The sequence below is a fragment of the Cucurbita maxima genome, unplaced genomic scaffold, assembly GCF_002738345.1.
Source record: "Cucurbita maxima cultivar Rimu unplaced genomic scaffold, Cmax_1.0 Cma_Scf00003, whole genome shotgun sequence".
Classification (NCBI taxonomy): Eukaryota; Viridiplantae; Streptophyta; class Magnoliopsida; order Cucurbitales; family Cucurbitaceae; genus Cucurbita; species Cucurbita maxima.
Window position 1 is genome coordinate 4,482,890 of NW_019272019.1, and position 14,758 is coordinate 4,497,647.

Below are 14,758 nucleotides of genomic sequence, written 5' to 3' on the forward strand. Positions count from 1 at the left end.
AAGTTTTGTATTTAACTTATATCCAATCACTTAGAAAACAAGAGAAGGATGGTTTATTTTTTATATATATGTTTAAACGATTCATTTTCAATGAAAAACTCCCATTTTAAAAGGAAAAAAAAAAATAATGTATTTTCTAGATTAAAAAAAAAATTATATATATATATATATGGCTTGGTGCCGAACCCGCTAAAATATCCAGATATTCCATCCGAAACGTCGTCGTTTTAAGCCTTTTCTGAGCTCCCTTATCCAATATTTATAACCCACGGCGTAGCTCTGTTTTACCTTTCCGACCAGGAGTGAGCAGAGTGCGGTGAGCGCCGGCAATGGCTCTGGTTCGTCTTCCTTGTTCTTCCTCCTTCTTATTCCTTCGTTCTAATCAACAGAATCTGGTGTTTATCGCGCCTCTCTCATGTCTGCAAAATCCATCTTATTCCAACAATGGCGATATCAAACTCTCTCTTTCGCGCTCTTCTTCCTCGCTTTTTTCTACTCCCCTCGGCCACAATCCTTTAACTTCCATTAGGGCTAAGAGAACCAGAAAGTTTGTTTTCCAGTTGGCCTCGACCTCCCAAGACGATGCGATAGCGAGCTCTTCTTCTGATGCTGAGGAGTTTTCTCGAACCAGATTGCTTGCTCAGAACGTGCCTTGGGATTCTACTCCTGAGGATATTCGTTCTTTGTTTGAGAAATATGGTACTGTCGTAGACGTGGAGGTATGTAACTTCAGTTTATTTCTGTGAGAGGACATTTCTATTGCCATTTCTGTTTGACGGATTTGGTTTATTGCGGATTGATGATCGGTCTTTTTTTATCAGCTTTCAATGTATAACAAGATCAGAAATAGGGGCTTGGCGTTTGTCACAATGGGATCACCTGAGGAGGCCCTTGCGGCAGTTAATAATCTCGAATCGTATGTAAGCAGGATGCCATTTTTCTTAGCTTGATCATTTTTCGTTTGTCTCATTGTGTTCAAGTTCGTATCCGAGGCTTAGAACAGTTTTTACCTTTCACCATGGAAGAATAGTAGTAATAGCAATTGAATGCGTTTGAATTATTGAACAGTTTGATTTGCTTGTGTGAGATCCCACTTCGATTGGAGAGGGAAACGAAATATTCCTTACAAGGGTGTGGAAACCTCTTTCTAATAGAAGTGTTTTAAAAATTGTGAGGCTGATGGTGATACGTAACGGGCCAAAGCGGACAACATCTACTAACGGTAGGCTTGGCCTTAGGCTGTTACATGGAAAAACTGATGAACCGGAAGAACTCAATTACAAATTTGCATCCTGCTTGTGTCCAGTGTGTTGCAGTTTCTTTTAAATTTTGATTCTTTTGTGCTTTTGAATATATTATTACAAGGGAACAAGTCATTGACTAAAATTTTTCAGTTCTCCTTGTTACTATGGGTTGAAGCAAAGTACATGGTCTTTCCATTCATTTCAAAACTTTTATGATCCCTTCCTGAACCAAACATGAATCTTCTGATTCATTTGGCTCTCACTCCCAATTATTGCAGGTGTTTATGGGCAATTCCCATGTCTTTTTGAACTCTTGTTGGCTTTATTGAATGAAATAGTTCACATGAATGCAGGAATTTGGGGGTCGTACCCTGAAGCTCAATTATGCTAAGGTTAAAAAAGAGAAACCCTCCCCTCCCGTGAAACCAAACCCCGTTACTTTTAATTTGTTTGTTGCAAATTTGCCATTTGATGCAAGAGCAAAGGACCTCAGGGAGTTCTTCGATTCGGGGAGTGGGAATGTAGTTTCTGCACAAATTATTTTTCACGAGAATCCAAGAAGGTCTTCTGGATATGGTTTTGTTGCATTCAAAACAAAGAAGGATGCCGAAGCAGCTATTTCTGAGTTTCAAGGGAAGGTAATTTCAGTATATTGCTACCACAATTTTTAAATGAATAGCCATAGGATCATAAAATGTGAATATCAGCATTCTTATGGTTCTTCATCTGCTGAAATGCAGAATTTCATGGGAAGATCACTTCGTGTTGCACGTAGTAAACAGTTTGTGAAACTTCCCTCAGAAGAGAATTCCCAATCTGACGATACATCAACTGATGGTGTGGAGCTAGCCAGTGCTGCTGCTGAAGTTTAAAATTCAGAAGCCTCTCACTGGAGGAACTAAGGAGTTTGCTATCAACCTTTCTTTCTTTTTCTTGTTCTCTATCTTTTTTTGGAGGTATGCTATCTAGTTATTCAATTAAGGAACACAGTACTTTCCCTTTTCTTTTACCTATAAATCTCCTACCTCTAATGTTTAGATGATTCAAAGTTGGATACCCCAACAAAAAACGCTCATTAGATCATTTACTGTATCCTTTTCTCTATATGAAGTCTTAATGGTGATTTATCAACGCACGTTAATGTAATTGAATTTAGCATTTAGTTAATGAATGAATACAAATGAACTAGGTTTCATAGTTGAATTGGCATCTTATGACTGTTTAGGTTCGAGGTGAGTTATTCCATTGCATAGTCACAGTATTGTATTGATTCAAGAACAAAGGACAATCAGTGCAATTTGATCCATGCGTATTTGCTTTACATAGATAGGTGGGTGGAGAAAGCAATCCCAATATGAATTTCTGTTCATGTGTACTATATTGCATGATCTCAGCATTGTACTTGCATTCACATTCATGTGTACTATATTTCATAATTGAGAACATTGAAGGACAACCTGTACAATTTGATTCTTTTTCTTTAAATTGACAAGTGTTTGGTGGGGTGGGGAGGAACAATTCCTCCATCTTTTCTCATTCATGTGTGCTATATTTTGCATAATCACAGGGTTGTGCTGAATCGATAACATTGGAGAACAGTCTGCAATTTGTTTGTTTAGATGATTCATTTCAATGCTTTAGGAAATCTAGTCCACTTTGAGTATCAGCATTTGAGTGAACATTTGTTGGTTCATATTTCATGAATGCTGGCCATCCCTTCAGTGTGAAGATGCAATGGATAGATATTATCCTCAAATGCAGTGTTGATTGTTTGTTCTTGTTCAAGCCATAATGAGTTTGAACTTGTTCATTAGAGCTTCATATATTCTTCATATTACTATATTGTTTCTCTGTTTTCTTTCTCTTCCCCTTTTTTCTATGAAGGTGGCATGCAGGTCGGGTTGGAGTTATGGCGTAAGTTGCGTTCGACTGTGTTTTCAAGTCTGGTTATAATTTCTTTCTTTATGTCTCTGTCATTCTCTCAAATACTCTTAGTTCCAAACCTTTATATGATTCATTCTGAGCTTTGGCGAATACTTGCTTAGACATGTTGTTTTCCTTTTCATGTAAGTTGTCTTCAGTGTTCTAATGATGTTGGATTTGCTTGTGTGAAATAGTATTAGCTCGGTTTTGGGACCAAGCCAACAAGTTAGTAGCTAAACCACTGCCAGAATCTTCCTACTCCACTGTCCTTACCTCTCAAACTATGGTTCTATAGTTGGGTTCATCATCTTGAGCTAGCAAAAGTTTATTGTCCTTTGAATAGATGTTTTTCCATCTAGTTCAACACCAAGGTTAGAACATTCTTGTCTCGACTTCTCAGTGAAAAGAAGACGAACGATCGCCTATGAATTCGGTAACAATCCGATTCCATAGAATTTCAAGTAAATAGCATCAAAGGAATACCATTTCCATTCCCATTGATTTCATTTTGATAAAATCGATATAGAGAAGATTAGCATGGCTCCTGTACAAGGATGACATGAACAAATCGAGAAATGGTATCAGAGCTAATCTTCAAGTGGTGTGCTAGCGAGGACGCTGGCCCCCCAAGGGGAGTGGTTGGTTGGAGAAGGGAACAAAACATTCTTTATAAGTGTGGAAATCTCTTCCTAGTAGACGTGTTTTAAAAACTGTGAGGCTGACGGCGGTATGTAACAGACCAAAACGGACAATATCTGCTAGTGGTAGGCTTGGACTGTTGCAAAGGCTCATTTCGATTCATTTTTCATTTTGATTTTGAGCAATCGATTGGCATGGCATTGGCTAGTTTTGCTAGGGGTTCCAACCTCCAACTCAGTGAGAAGGCAGGGAGTTGTGGAGAATAACAGTGGTGGGGTGGTTGGCTTGTTTGTGTAGGGAAGGGGACCCATGAAAGCCCCAACAACTCACGTGGAATGAAAGTGCACAAATTAGGGATGTTAGAGCCAAACCACCACCCAGATTTGTTGATTTAGACAAATAATGCACACACAGTTCATCTTCCATGTGAGTCCTTTTTTACTTTTTGACTCCTCCTGGTTTGGTGGAATGTTATATCATAACCAACCACATTTCCATTCATGGACTAAGGTTTAAAGTTCATCAAGATACCTATTTTATAAGGGTTCGATTTGTCACAATTTGGTTACATTTAGTTTCTCTCTTCGCTGTTTGTATCTTTGCAGGTAAGAAAACGAGCTAAATCAGGATTAGTCGGCAAGTTTTCTAGTTGGGACAGTGACAATCTGTCAATAAGTTCTTGGCTTGACATTTTAATTCCTCCTCATTCTTAGGTTACAAATATTTGCATTTTTAATAATACTCGAGTACTTTTATTAGGGTTTTCGATTAAAAAAATGTCATTGAACTTTCAAAAGTTTTATTATGTAACAGTCAAAGCCCACTATTAGTAGATATTATCTGTTTTTGCCTGTATTGCTATCAGCCTGTGGTTTTGAAACGCGGTCCGTTAGTAAGAGGTTTTCACACTCTTATAAGGAATGTTTTGTTCTCTCCTCCAACCGATGTAAGATCTCACAATCCACTCCCTTGGGGTCTAGCGTCATTGCTGGCACATCATCCGGTGTTCGATTATGATACTATTTGTAACAATCCAAGCTCACCGTTTCAAATATTATCTATTTTGGTCCGTTATGTATTGTCGTCAACCTCATAGTTTAAAAACGAGTCTATTAAATAGAGGTTTTTACACATGCATCTATTAGGGAGAAAGTTTCTACACCATTAGATATCTTTAATTTAGCTTATATTTTAATAAAATATAAGGTTTAGTAGACATGAAGCATTCATTATACATCATGCCATGCCACCTCCAAAGGATAATTATAATCCCAAGGACTTTCTACCACAACAACCGCCACCTTGATCCCAAAGAAATGGCACCAAAACTATCATTGTCTGGACAAATAAAATGAAGCCACCTTCACATGCATTCCTTCATTTGCACACAACCTATGCCATTGACTCGTCTCATCAAATTTGGCCCAAAGTACATGTAAAGAACTAATTGACCTCTTTCCCTATGCACATAATTTACCCTTTTTCTTTTGTCTTCCAACAGCTTAGCAAAGGATATAATGGTTTCTTGAAGATATGGTAAGCTAAATCAAAATATTATAAGCTTCTTCATACCATACTGTTCATCAATATTTGAACCCATTAAAGGGTTTCAAAAACTAAGAGTAATTTCAAACTTTCTTCATTTAAAGGACTAAATTCCCCAAATTCCCATTATGATGATACTGAAAAGTACTTAGCTCAAAGTGTTAGGTAAAAAGTATGGCTTAAGTTATCCCCCACACCACCAAAATTGTTTGAATTAAGACCAAACTTCACTGACTCTATTAACCAACAACTCCCCCTTCTTCCCCATTATATATATCCAAAGCCTTCAATCCTCTGTTTCCATCCTCAGATCTCTGCCTTGCCCCTTCTATTCTGCTTGTTAAATTTGTTACCTTCTAATGGCGAGCTTCCTTGGTGGACTTGTTTGCCTCCTGGTTCTTGGGTTCTGCATGGTGCACCCGACCTCGGCTACCGTTTATACTGTCGGAGACACTTCCGGTTGGTCTCTCGGTGTTGATTATGGCACGTGGGCTTCTGCGAAGAACTTCATCGTCGGCGACAAACTTGGTTTGCTAATGATTCTTCTGTTTTTTCTCATTTGGGAGTGTTGTTGAACGTATTTCATACATTTGTATTTCTCGTGTTCGCCTGTTGTTTCTGTTAGGAATCATGATTCTACACAAGGGTATGATATTGTCCACTTTCAACATAAGCTCTCGTGGCTCGTACCAATGGAGTTGTACTCCTTACTTATAACTATGATTATTCCCTAAATTAGCGGACTCACTCCCAAGAATCATCAACAGTTTTTCATGGGATTAATATCAAACAGCTTTTGTGCAGTTGCATATGCTCATATTCATCTCTTTTTTCTCATGAGAATAATGTCGAACAGCTTGTGTGCATTCGTATCTGCTCATATTCATCTCTTCTTTCTTATGGGAATAATGTCGAACAGCTTTTGTGCATCCGTATCTGTTTGAATGTTTATTTACTTTTTCTTGCGGGAATAACGTCGAACACCTTTCGAGCATGTGTATTTGCTTATATTTCCTTCTCGAATTTCTTCGTGACAGCGTTCAACTATGCTGGAGGCCACACGGTGGACGAAGTTAGTGCCAGTGACTACAAAGCATGCTCGGCTGGAAGCTCCATAACTTCCGACAGTTCAGGCTCCACCACCATCACCTTAAAAACCGCCGGGACTCACTACTTCATTTGCAGCTCCATGGGGCATTGCGATGGCGGCATGAAACTCTCCGTCAAAGTCGCTGCTGCCGGAGGATCGTCCACTTCTCCGTCTTCAGGGGGCGGCAGCTCCACCACTCCGACGTCCCCGGCAAGCGATACACCTTCCGTCACCGGAACCACGCCGACGACGAAGCTTCCAGCTGGTTCGTCGAATTCAGGGTCGTTTCTTTCCCCCAAATTCTACGCGATTTTGGTAGGTTCATTGGTGATGGCTTTGGGTTATTAAGAAGTTGAGATTATATGCGTTAATGTTTCTGAGATTTGAGATCGGCGATGGTTTGAATGTTGCCGGTTCGCGGTTGGTCTATTTCCAGACACTTATTAGTAAATTAATTTTGCATTTTTAAAGCTATTCAGAAATTTATAGCTTAATTAATTAAATTAAGGAATCAAATTAAAAACTAGGGTTAGGGTTTTGGGGGAGGAAACTTTCATTGGAGACCAAGTTCAAACACGGAATTTAAATTATTATTTAAATAGAATTTATGGATTTAATGTTTTTTTGGGAATACAAAAAGTGAAACTTTTATTTTTTTAATTAAAAAATTAAAGAAAAAAATAATAAAGGTAAAAAACAAAACGAAAAGAGGTAATTTTTAGCCAATAGATTAAAAAAAAAAGGTTAAAAGAAATGAAATAATATTATTATCTGAACTTAAAAGATCTTTTTTACCGTTTCTAGAACATGACTTAAAGACATGAAAAGAAAAGAAAAAAAAAATCATTTTAGAAATAAGAAAAATAATACCATGAATGAAGAAATTAAATGGGCCAAATGGACCCAGGGCCCAAAAGCAGTGGGCCCAAAGGGGGGAACCTGTTCGCGTTTTCTTTTGAAAAAGACGAAGTACTGTTGAAAGGCACATGGGGAAAGCGTAGGCGCGCACAAAGCGACAGCCTACAACCCCTTTGCGTTTGTTTGGTTCCTTTTTCATTATGAATCCCCAATTTTTTTAGAAAAAGAGGGATATGCCTAACAGAAATATTCACAATCACCAGCTGTCTTCGACTCCATTATTATCACCTTCCCCCTGAAGTTATTTCTAAAGTTTTTAACAAAGTTCTGTACCTTCGCCGACGTGGCGCCGCCGCTACCGTCGCTTCGATGTGCGGAAATTCAGTACATGGAGGAAAATGAAAACACAGAGATCCGGCAGATTAAGAGAGAATATGAGATCTAATAAGTAATAGTAATGACAATGAGAGTGAAGCAAATCGACTCGAGCACAGTAAAACCAAGAAATACAAATAAATGACAACAATCATGAAGCGGTCACCGTCTAAATCCTCTCGGATCCTAAGTACACCAAAAATAAAAGTAAATAAAAAATATACTAAGAAAACTACAGCAACGACTAATGCCGATAATGAAACCCTAAGATCTGCGTCTCCAGAGGAGAGCCAAGAGTGAAGACAAACCGATTAAATTTAAAGCAGTAGAGCAGAGGAAATTACAGCCACGATGATAGATCCAGAGACGGCGATTCTGTTCACAGCACCACCATTGCCAGGAGTGGAGGCCGGCGACGGAGCCAGAGCAGGAGGAGTTGAGATCGAAGGATTTGGAACTGGAGTTTGTGCTGGTGACTCCGAAGGAGCAGTAGGCGGGGCCGGTGGAGAAGTAGCCGGCGACATAGCAGGTGGTGAAGTGTTGAAATATCATCACTAGCCCAATAGAGTCAAGCCCAATAATTGTACTAGCCCAATAGAGTCAAGCCTAATTGTACGAGCCCAGTATATTTATTTTAGTAGAGATTTTAGGAGAAAGAGATGTAGATATTTTAGGAGAAAGATTCAATTTGTTAGGTCTAGATTCAAATCGGTTAGGTCTAGATTTAGATTGGTTAAATATAGATTGTTTACTCTTAGTATAAATACCCCCACCCTACCTAGGTTATTCATCCAAGAAATCTAAAAACAATAAAAAGCAGAAGTATTCTACAGAGTGTCTTGTATTCTCTTCTCGATTGGTCTTAATAAAGAGAGCGAGTGTTTCCCACAGTGAGTTGTGTTCAACATTTGGTATCAGAGCGAGGTTAGTGTAGGTTATCTGATCTCTTGGAATCCTTAGTATGCTCTGTGGTTGCAGCTCTGCCTGATCTTCCACATCAGAAACGATTTCTTGAGATTAGTGGTGAGTGAGTTTCTTTTGTGTCGTGAGAAGTCTGTGACTCTGCAAGTCTTGTGTCAAAAGAACTTGTTTGGTATTACTGAGGTATGGCCAACACGATGAGTGATTTCCAAATCGTTGGAGGAATTAAGAAACTCAACAACAACAACTACAACACGTGGGCAACATGCATGATGTCCTATTTACAAGGACAGGATCTTTGGGAGATCGTTGGCGGGTGTGAAACTACGCCGCCAGAGGAGGATTCTAACGACGCCTTGCGCAAATGGAGAATCAAAGCAGGCAAAGCAATGTTTGCCTTGAAGACCACCATCGGAGAAGAGATGTTAGAACATATTTGGGATGACAAGACACCGAAAGAAGCATGGGACACATTCGTGATGTTGTTCTCAAAGAAGAATGATACGAGACTACAACTTCTGGAGAATGAGTTGTTGTCAATTTCACAACGTGATATGACGATTGCTCAGTACTTCCACAAGGTCAAATCGATCTGTCGGGAGATTACTGAACTAGACCCAAAGTCCGCCATTGTAGAATCTCGAATGAAGAGGATTATAATCCACGGATTGCGACCAGAATATCGAAGCTTCATTGCTGCTGTACAAGGATGGCCCACTCAACCATCACTGGTAGAGTTCGAAAATTTGTTAGCCAGCCAAGAAGCCATGGCTAAACAAATGGGAGGCTTCACGTTGAAGGGTGAAGAAGCACTCTACACGAGTGAAAGTCAGAGCAATAATAGGCCGTCTACCAGACGTGGATACAATGGTGACAAAAGAAGAAGCCACCAAGGGATTGCACAACCTGAGAGAGCTCAGAAGAACGACAACAAGAGTTTTCAAAGAACGAGATTTGGTGGTATTTGCTATAACTGCGGGAAAAAGGGCCATATGTCTAGAGATTGTTGGTCCAGGAAAAAGACCATTGAAAACAATGTGGCAATATCCAAAAAGAAGATAGAAGATGAATGGGATGCAGAGGTACTATGTCCCATAGAAGAAGACGAGCTAGCACTCATGGCGACAATGGAAGACCATATCAACTATGAGAATGACTGGATCGTTGATTCAGGATGTTCAAATCACATGACTGGCGATCAGAGAAAATTGCAAGACAAGAAAGAGTACAAAGGAAGTCGTATGGTACGTACAGCAAATAACACACAGTTATCAATTGCTCAAATCGGCAATACGACAATCATGCCTGGCAATAAGTCTGATACAGTGTCGCTACATAATGTTTTTCATGTACCGGGTATAAAGAAGAACTTGTTGTCAGTGTCACAACTAACAACATCAGGAAGCTATGTCTTGTTTGGGCCAGAAGATGTAAAAGTTTATCAAGATGTTAAGATAATAGGAAAGCCGACGATAGAAGGACGAAGAGTGGAGTCTGTCTACGTTCTATCTGCAGAGTCTGCCTATGTTGACAAGACCCGAAAGAATGAGACGACAGATCTATGGCATGCAAGATTGGGACATATTAGCTACCATAAGTTGAAGCTGATTATGGAGAAATCTATGCTCAAAGGTCTACCACAACTGGAAGTCAAAACAGACGTTGTCTGCGCTGGATGTCAGTATGGTAAAGCTCATCAATTACCATACAAAGAGTCAAGTTTCAAAGCAAAGAAACCATTAGAGTTAGTTCACTCTGATTTGTTCGGCCCAGTCAAACAAGCATCGATCAGCGGAATGCGGTATATGGTGACATTTATTGACGACTACTCAAGATATGTGTGGATTTTCTTTATGAAAGAAAAGTCTGACACGTTCTCAAAGTTTCAAGAATTCAAGATGATGGTCGAAGGAGAAGTAGGAGCGAAGATTCGTTGTCTACGTTCAGACAATGGCGGAGAATACACGTCAGATGAGTTCGATCAATATTTACACGAGTGTGGGATACGACGTCAATTTACATGTGCCAACACGCCACAACAAAATGGTGTAGCAGAAAGAAAGAATCGACACCTTGCAGAAACCTGTCGAAGCATGTTACACGCAAAGAACGTTCCAGGAAGATTTTGGGCTGAAGCTATGCGAACTGCTGCCCATGTGATCAACAAGCTTCCTCAACCAAAGCTAGGGTTCGTCTCACCATTTGAGATACTATGGGATATGAAACCTACAATTAGTTACTTCCGAGTATTTGGCTGTGTTTGCTATGTATTTGTGCCTGACCATCTACGTAGCAAGTTTGACAAGAAAGCAGTCAAGTGTGTATTTGTTGGATACGACAATCAAAGAAAAGGATGGAGGTGCTGTGATCCAACAAGTGGAAAATACTATACATCAAGAGATGTAGTTTTTGATGAAGCATCTACATGGTGGTCCTCGGAGAAGAAAGTCTTATCAGATTCAAACATTGAAGAAATTCTACAACAGAAGCTGGGGGAGCAAACTACACAAATTCAATCAAATGTCGATGCATCTGAAAATCCAAGCGACATTGATATTGACAAGCAGGAGGTGACTCAATCAAGCGAATCTGATAAAAATGAAACAACACATCAACAACTTAGGCGATCAAATAGAATCCGAAGGCCAAATCCTAAGTATGCAAATGCAGCTATTGTAGAAGATAGAGTTTACGAACCAGAGACATATGAAGAAGCATCACAAAACTCGGTTTGGCAGAAAGCGATGGAGGAAGAAATTATAGCCTTGGAGCATAATCAAACTTGGGAACTAGTGCCAAGACTAGGAGATATCAAACCCGTCTCTTGCAAGTGGGTCTATAAAATAAAGCGTCGACCGGATGGATCAATCGAGAGATACAAGGCTCGACTTGTGGCTCGAGGATTTTCTCAACAATATGGACTAGATTATGATGAAACATTCAGTCCAGTGGCAAAGATTACTACCGTACGAGTTCTGCTAGCACTCGCAGCAAGTAAAGATTGGAAACTGTGGCAAATGGATGTGAAGAATGCCTTCTTGCACGGAGAGCTAGACAGGGAGATTTATATGAACCAACCAAAGGGATTTGAGAGTGCAGCTAATCCTAATTATGTATGCAAGCTTAGAAAAGCTCTTTATGGACTGAAACAAGCACCGAGAGCTTGGTATGGTAAGATTGCTGAATTTCTTACCCAAAGTGGTTATTCAGTTGCGCATGCAGACTCAAGCCTATTCATCAAAGAAAGAGAAGGAAATTTGACAATTGTGTTGGTCTACGTGGACGATTTGATTATCACCGGGGACGATGAAAGAGAAATTTATCAAACAAGAGAAAATTTATCAATACGCTTTCAGATGAAAGAGCTAGGAGAGCTTAAACACTTCTTAGGCCTAGAAGTTGATCGCACAGATGAAGGACTGTTTCTCTGCCAACAAAAGTATACCAGAGACATGCTTCAGAAGTTCAACATGTTAGAGTGCAAGCAAGTTTCAACACCGATGGAGATAAATGCCAAGATTTGTGCACATGAAGGCAAAGAGTTGAACGATGAAACAACGTACCGACAACTAGTAGGTAGTCTTATCTACCTAACTTTAACTCGACCTGATATCTCGTATGCAGTTGGGGTTATGAGTCGATACATGCAAAGTCCAAAGAAGCCTTATCTGGATGCAGCTCGACGGATCTTGAGATATATCAAAGGTACAATCGACTATGGTCTTTTGTACAAAAGAAGCAAAGACTGCAAGCTAGTTGGATACTGTGATGCTGACTATGCAGGAGACCACGATACTCGGAGGTCAACCACTGGGTATGTGTTCAAGTTTGGTTCGGGAACAATTTCTTGGTGTAGCAAGAGACAACCAACAGTATCATTATCAACTACAGAAGCAGAGTATAGAGCAGCGGCTGGAGCAGCCCAGGAAAGTACATGGCTAAAACTCTTGATGGAAGATTTGCACCAGAAAATTGACTATCCAATATCACTTCTTTGCGACAACCAATCTGCGATTCGCCTTGCAGAAAATCCAGTGTTTCATGCTAGAACAAAGCATGTGGAGGTGCACTACCATTTCATTAGAGAGAAGGTCCTAAAGGAAGAAATTGAGATGCAGCAGATCAAGACAGATGACCAAGTGGCAGACTTGTTTACAAAAGGGTTGAATACTAGCAAACATGAGAGCTTTCGCTGTCAGCTCAACATGATGCAGCGAATGAGGACTAGTGCTGAGGGGGAGTGTTGAAATATCATCACTAGCCCAATAGAGTCAAGCCCAATAATTGTACTAGCCCAATAGAGTCAAGCCTAATTGTACGAGCCCAGTATATTTATTTTAGTAGAGATTTTAGGAGAAAGAGATGTAGATATTTTAGGAGAAAGATTCAATTTGTTAGGTCTAGATTCAAATCGGTTAGGTCTAGATTTAGATTGGTTAAATATAGATTGTTTACTCTTAGTATAAATACCCCCACCCTACCTAGGTTATTCATCCAAGAAATCTAAAAACAATAAAAAGCAGAAGTATTCTACAGAGTGTCTTGTATTCTCTTCTCGATTGGTCTTAATAAAGAGAGCGAGTGTTTCCCACAGTGAGTTGTGTTCAACATGAAGTTCCAGTGGAAGGCGAGGGAGCCGCGCTGCCTGGAGCAAGAGACGAAGACGGTGATGAAGCCGGAGGAGTCGCCACAGTAGGCGAAGGAGCCGATTTAGGCGAGGAGACCGGCGGCGACTTGGTTGGAGAAGAGGCCGGTGCAGCGCCCGGAGCCTGGCCCAAAGAGCCGGCGATTAAAGCGACGAGGACGACGAAGACAAAGGCGGAGGAGGAAGCCATGGCCGTAAAAATGCAAAGAGAAGAGGGAAGAACACGAAAATGGAAGATGGAAGCGAAGTTTCAGTTGCAGAGATTGAGGATGAGAGAAGACGAGGGTTCTACAAAGGCTTAAATATATAAATATATATATATATAGAAACACACGCGTCGGCGCGTGTAAATTCTGAAGGGAAGAAGGGAAACTGAGGAGTTGCCGCGTCGGCTAGAGTTAGTTTTGACGGTGTTAAGAGCTTTCTAAGGGTTTAAGGTTTGATCATCACGAGGCCATAAAAACTTTTTAATTAACGGTAACGGATAACGGACCTAGTACCCTTCTTATTTTTATGAATTTTCTTTTAATTAAAAAATATTATTATTGCCATAATAATATATTACTTAAAAAATGCAATTCAGCTGTGGGAGAAATTTCGTAATGTGAAACTAGATTTGACCATTACAAAAGAGAGCTAGGGATAGGGTGGAACTAATCAAAATAGAAAATAATATGAAAATATAACTCCTCAATCATAGTTTTAAAATGCATGGTCTACCGGGAGAGATTTCCATACCTTTATAAGGAAAGTCCGAAGTCTAGCTCTGATATCATTTGTAATAGCACGAGCCTACTGCTAGTAGATATTGACTGTTTTGGCCTGTTACGTATCACTATCAATAGTTTTAAAATAGTCCTATACTAGAGAGACGTTTCCACACCCTTATACATAATATTTCGTTCCCGTCTCCAACTAATATTCCCAAAGTTGTGCTTAAATGGTAAAGATGAAGAAAAAATGATCATTTCAGACTCGTTTAAGGGTACGTGTATAAGATCATTTTTTTTGTACGAAAAAATTATAAATTTAATATTGGGTAGATTTTACATTTATTTCAAATTGTCAGGTGAAAAAGAAATTCTAAGGAATAAAAAAAGGTGCTGCTAAAAAAGATTTTCAACGAAGATATCATAAAAATTAAAATTAAAAAAAAAAAAAAAAAAGATCGATTTCTTTATATAATATTAGGATAAAATAGATCCAAAATTTTATGTGTATCTTAATTGAAGTAAAAGACTGTCTTTTTCCACTAGAACTTGGTAAATGTCTTTTTTGTAAATTTTAAATATTTAATTTTTTTTATTACATAATTGTGAATAATAAAATTATATTATAAAATTACCCGAGGTAGCAAGCAGGATTAAATAATAAATAATTAATCTTTTTAATCATTTCGTTAAATCTAGACTTTTAAAAGAACAAAAATTAAAATAGAACAAATTTTAAATTACGTAAATAAAAATGATATTTTAACAAACATCCATAAAATTTAAATTACCTAGGGTTAATGGCAGA

The 14,758-nt window shown here is 39.1% G+C and overlaps 2 protein-coding genes and 1 non-coding gene across 3 annotated transcripts; all 3 read left to right on the forward strand.

The window, feature by feature from the left end:
* Positions 1 to 246: 246 nt before the first annotated feature.
* Positions 247 to 3,022, forward strand: LOC111476441 (28 kDa ribonucleoprotein, chloroplastic). Its single transcript, XM_023120099.1, has 4 exons — positions 247 to 719; positions 822 to 920; positions 1,598 to 1,882; positions 1,985 to 3,022. Exons 1-4 carry the CDS (start codon positions 330 to 332, stop codon positions 2,114 to 2,116), a joined length of 906 nt encoding a protein of 301 aa, XP_022975867.1. The 5' UTR covers positions 247 to 329; the 3' UTR covers positions 2,117 to 3,022.
* Positions 3,023 to 3,654: 632 nt separating this feature from the next.
* Positions 3,655 to 3,757, forward strand: LOC111477399. Its single transcript, XR_002717316.1, has one exon. It is a non-coding gene; the product is annotated as a U6 spliceosomal RNA (small nuclear RNA).
* Positions 3,758 to 5,469: 1,712 nt separating this feature from the next.
* On the forward strand, positions 5,470 to 6,907 carry LOC111476442 (blue copper protein-like). The gene is made up of 2 exons (XM_023120100.1): positions 5,470 to 5,879; positions 6,389 to 6,907. Exons 1-2 carry the CDS (start codon positions 5,711 to 5,713, stop codon positions 6,787 to 6,789), a joined length of 570 nt encoding a protein of 189 aa, XP_022975868.1. The 5' UTR covers positions 5,470 to 5,710; the 3' UTR covers positions 6,790 to 6,907.
* The last annotated feature ends 7,851 nt before the right edge of the window (positions 6,908 to 14,758 follow it).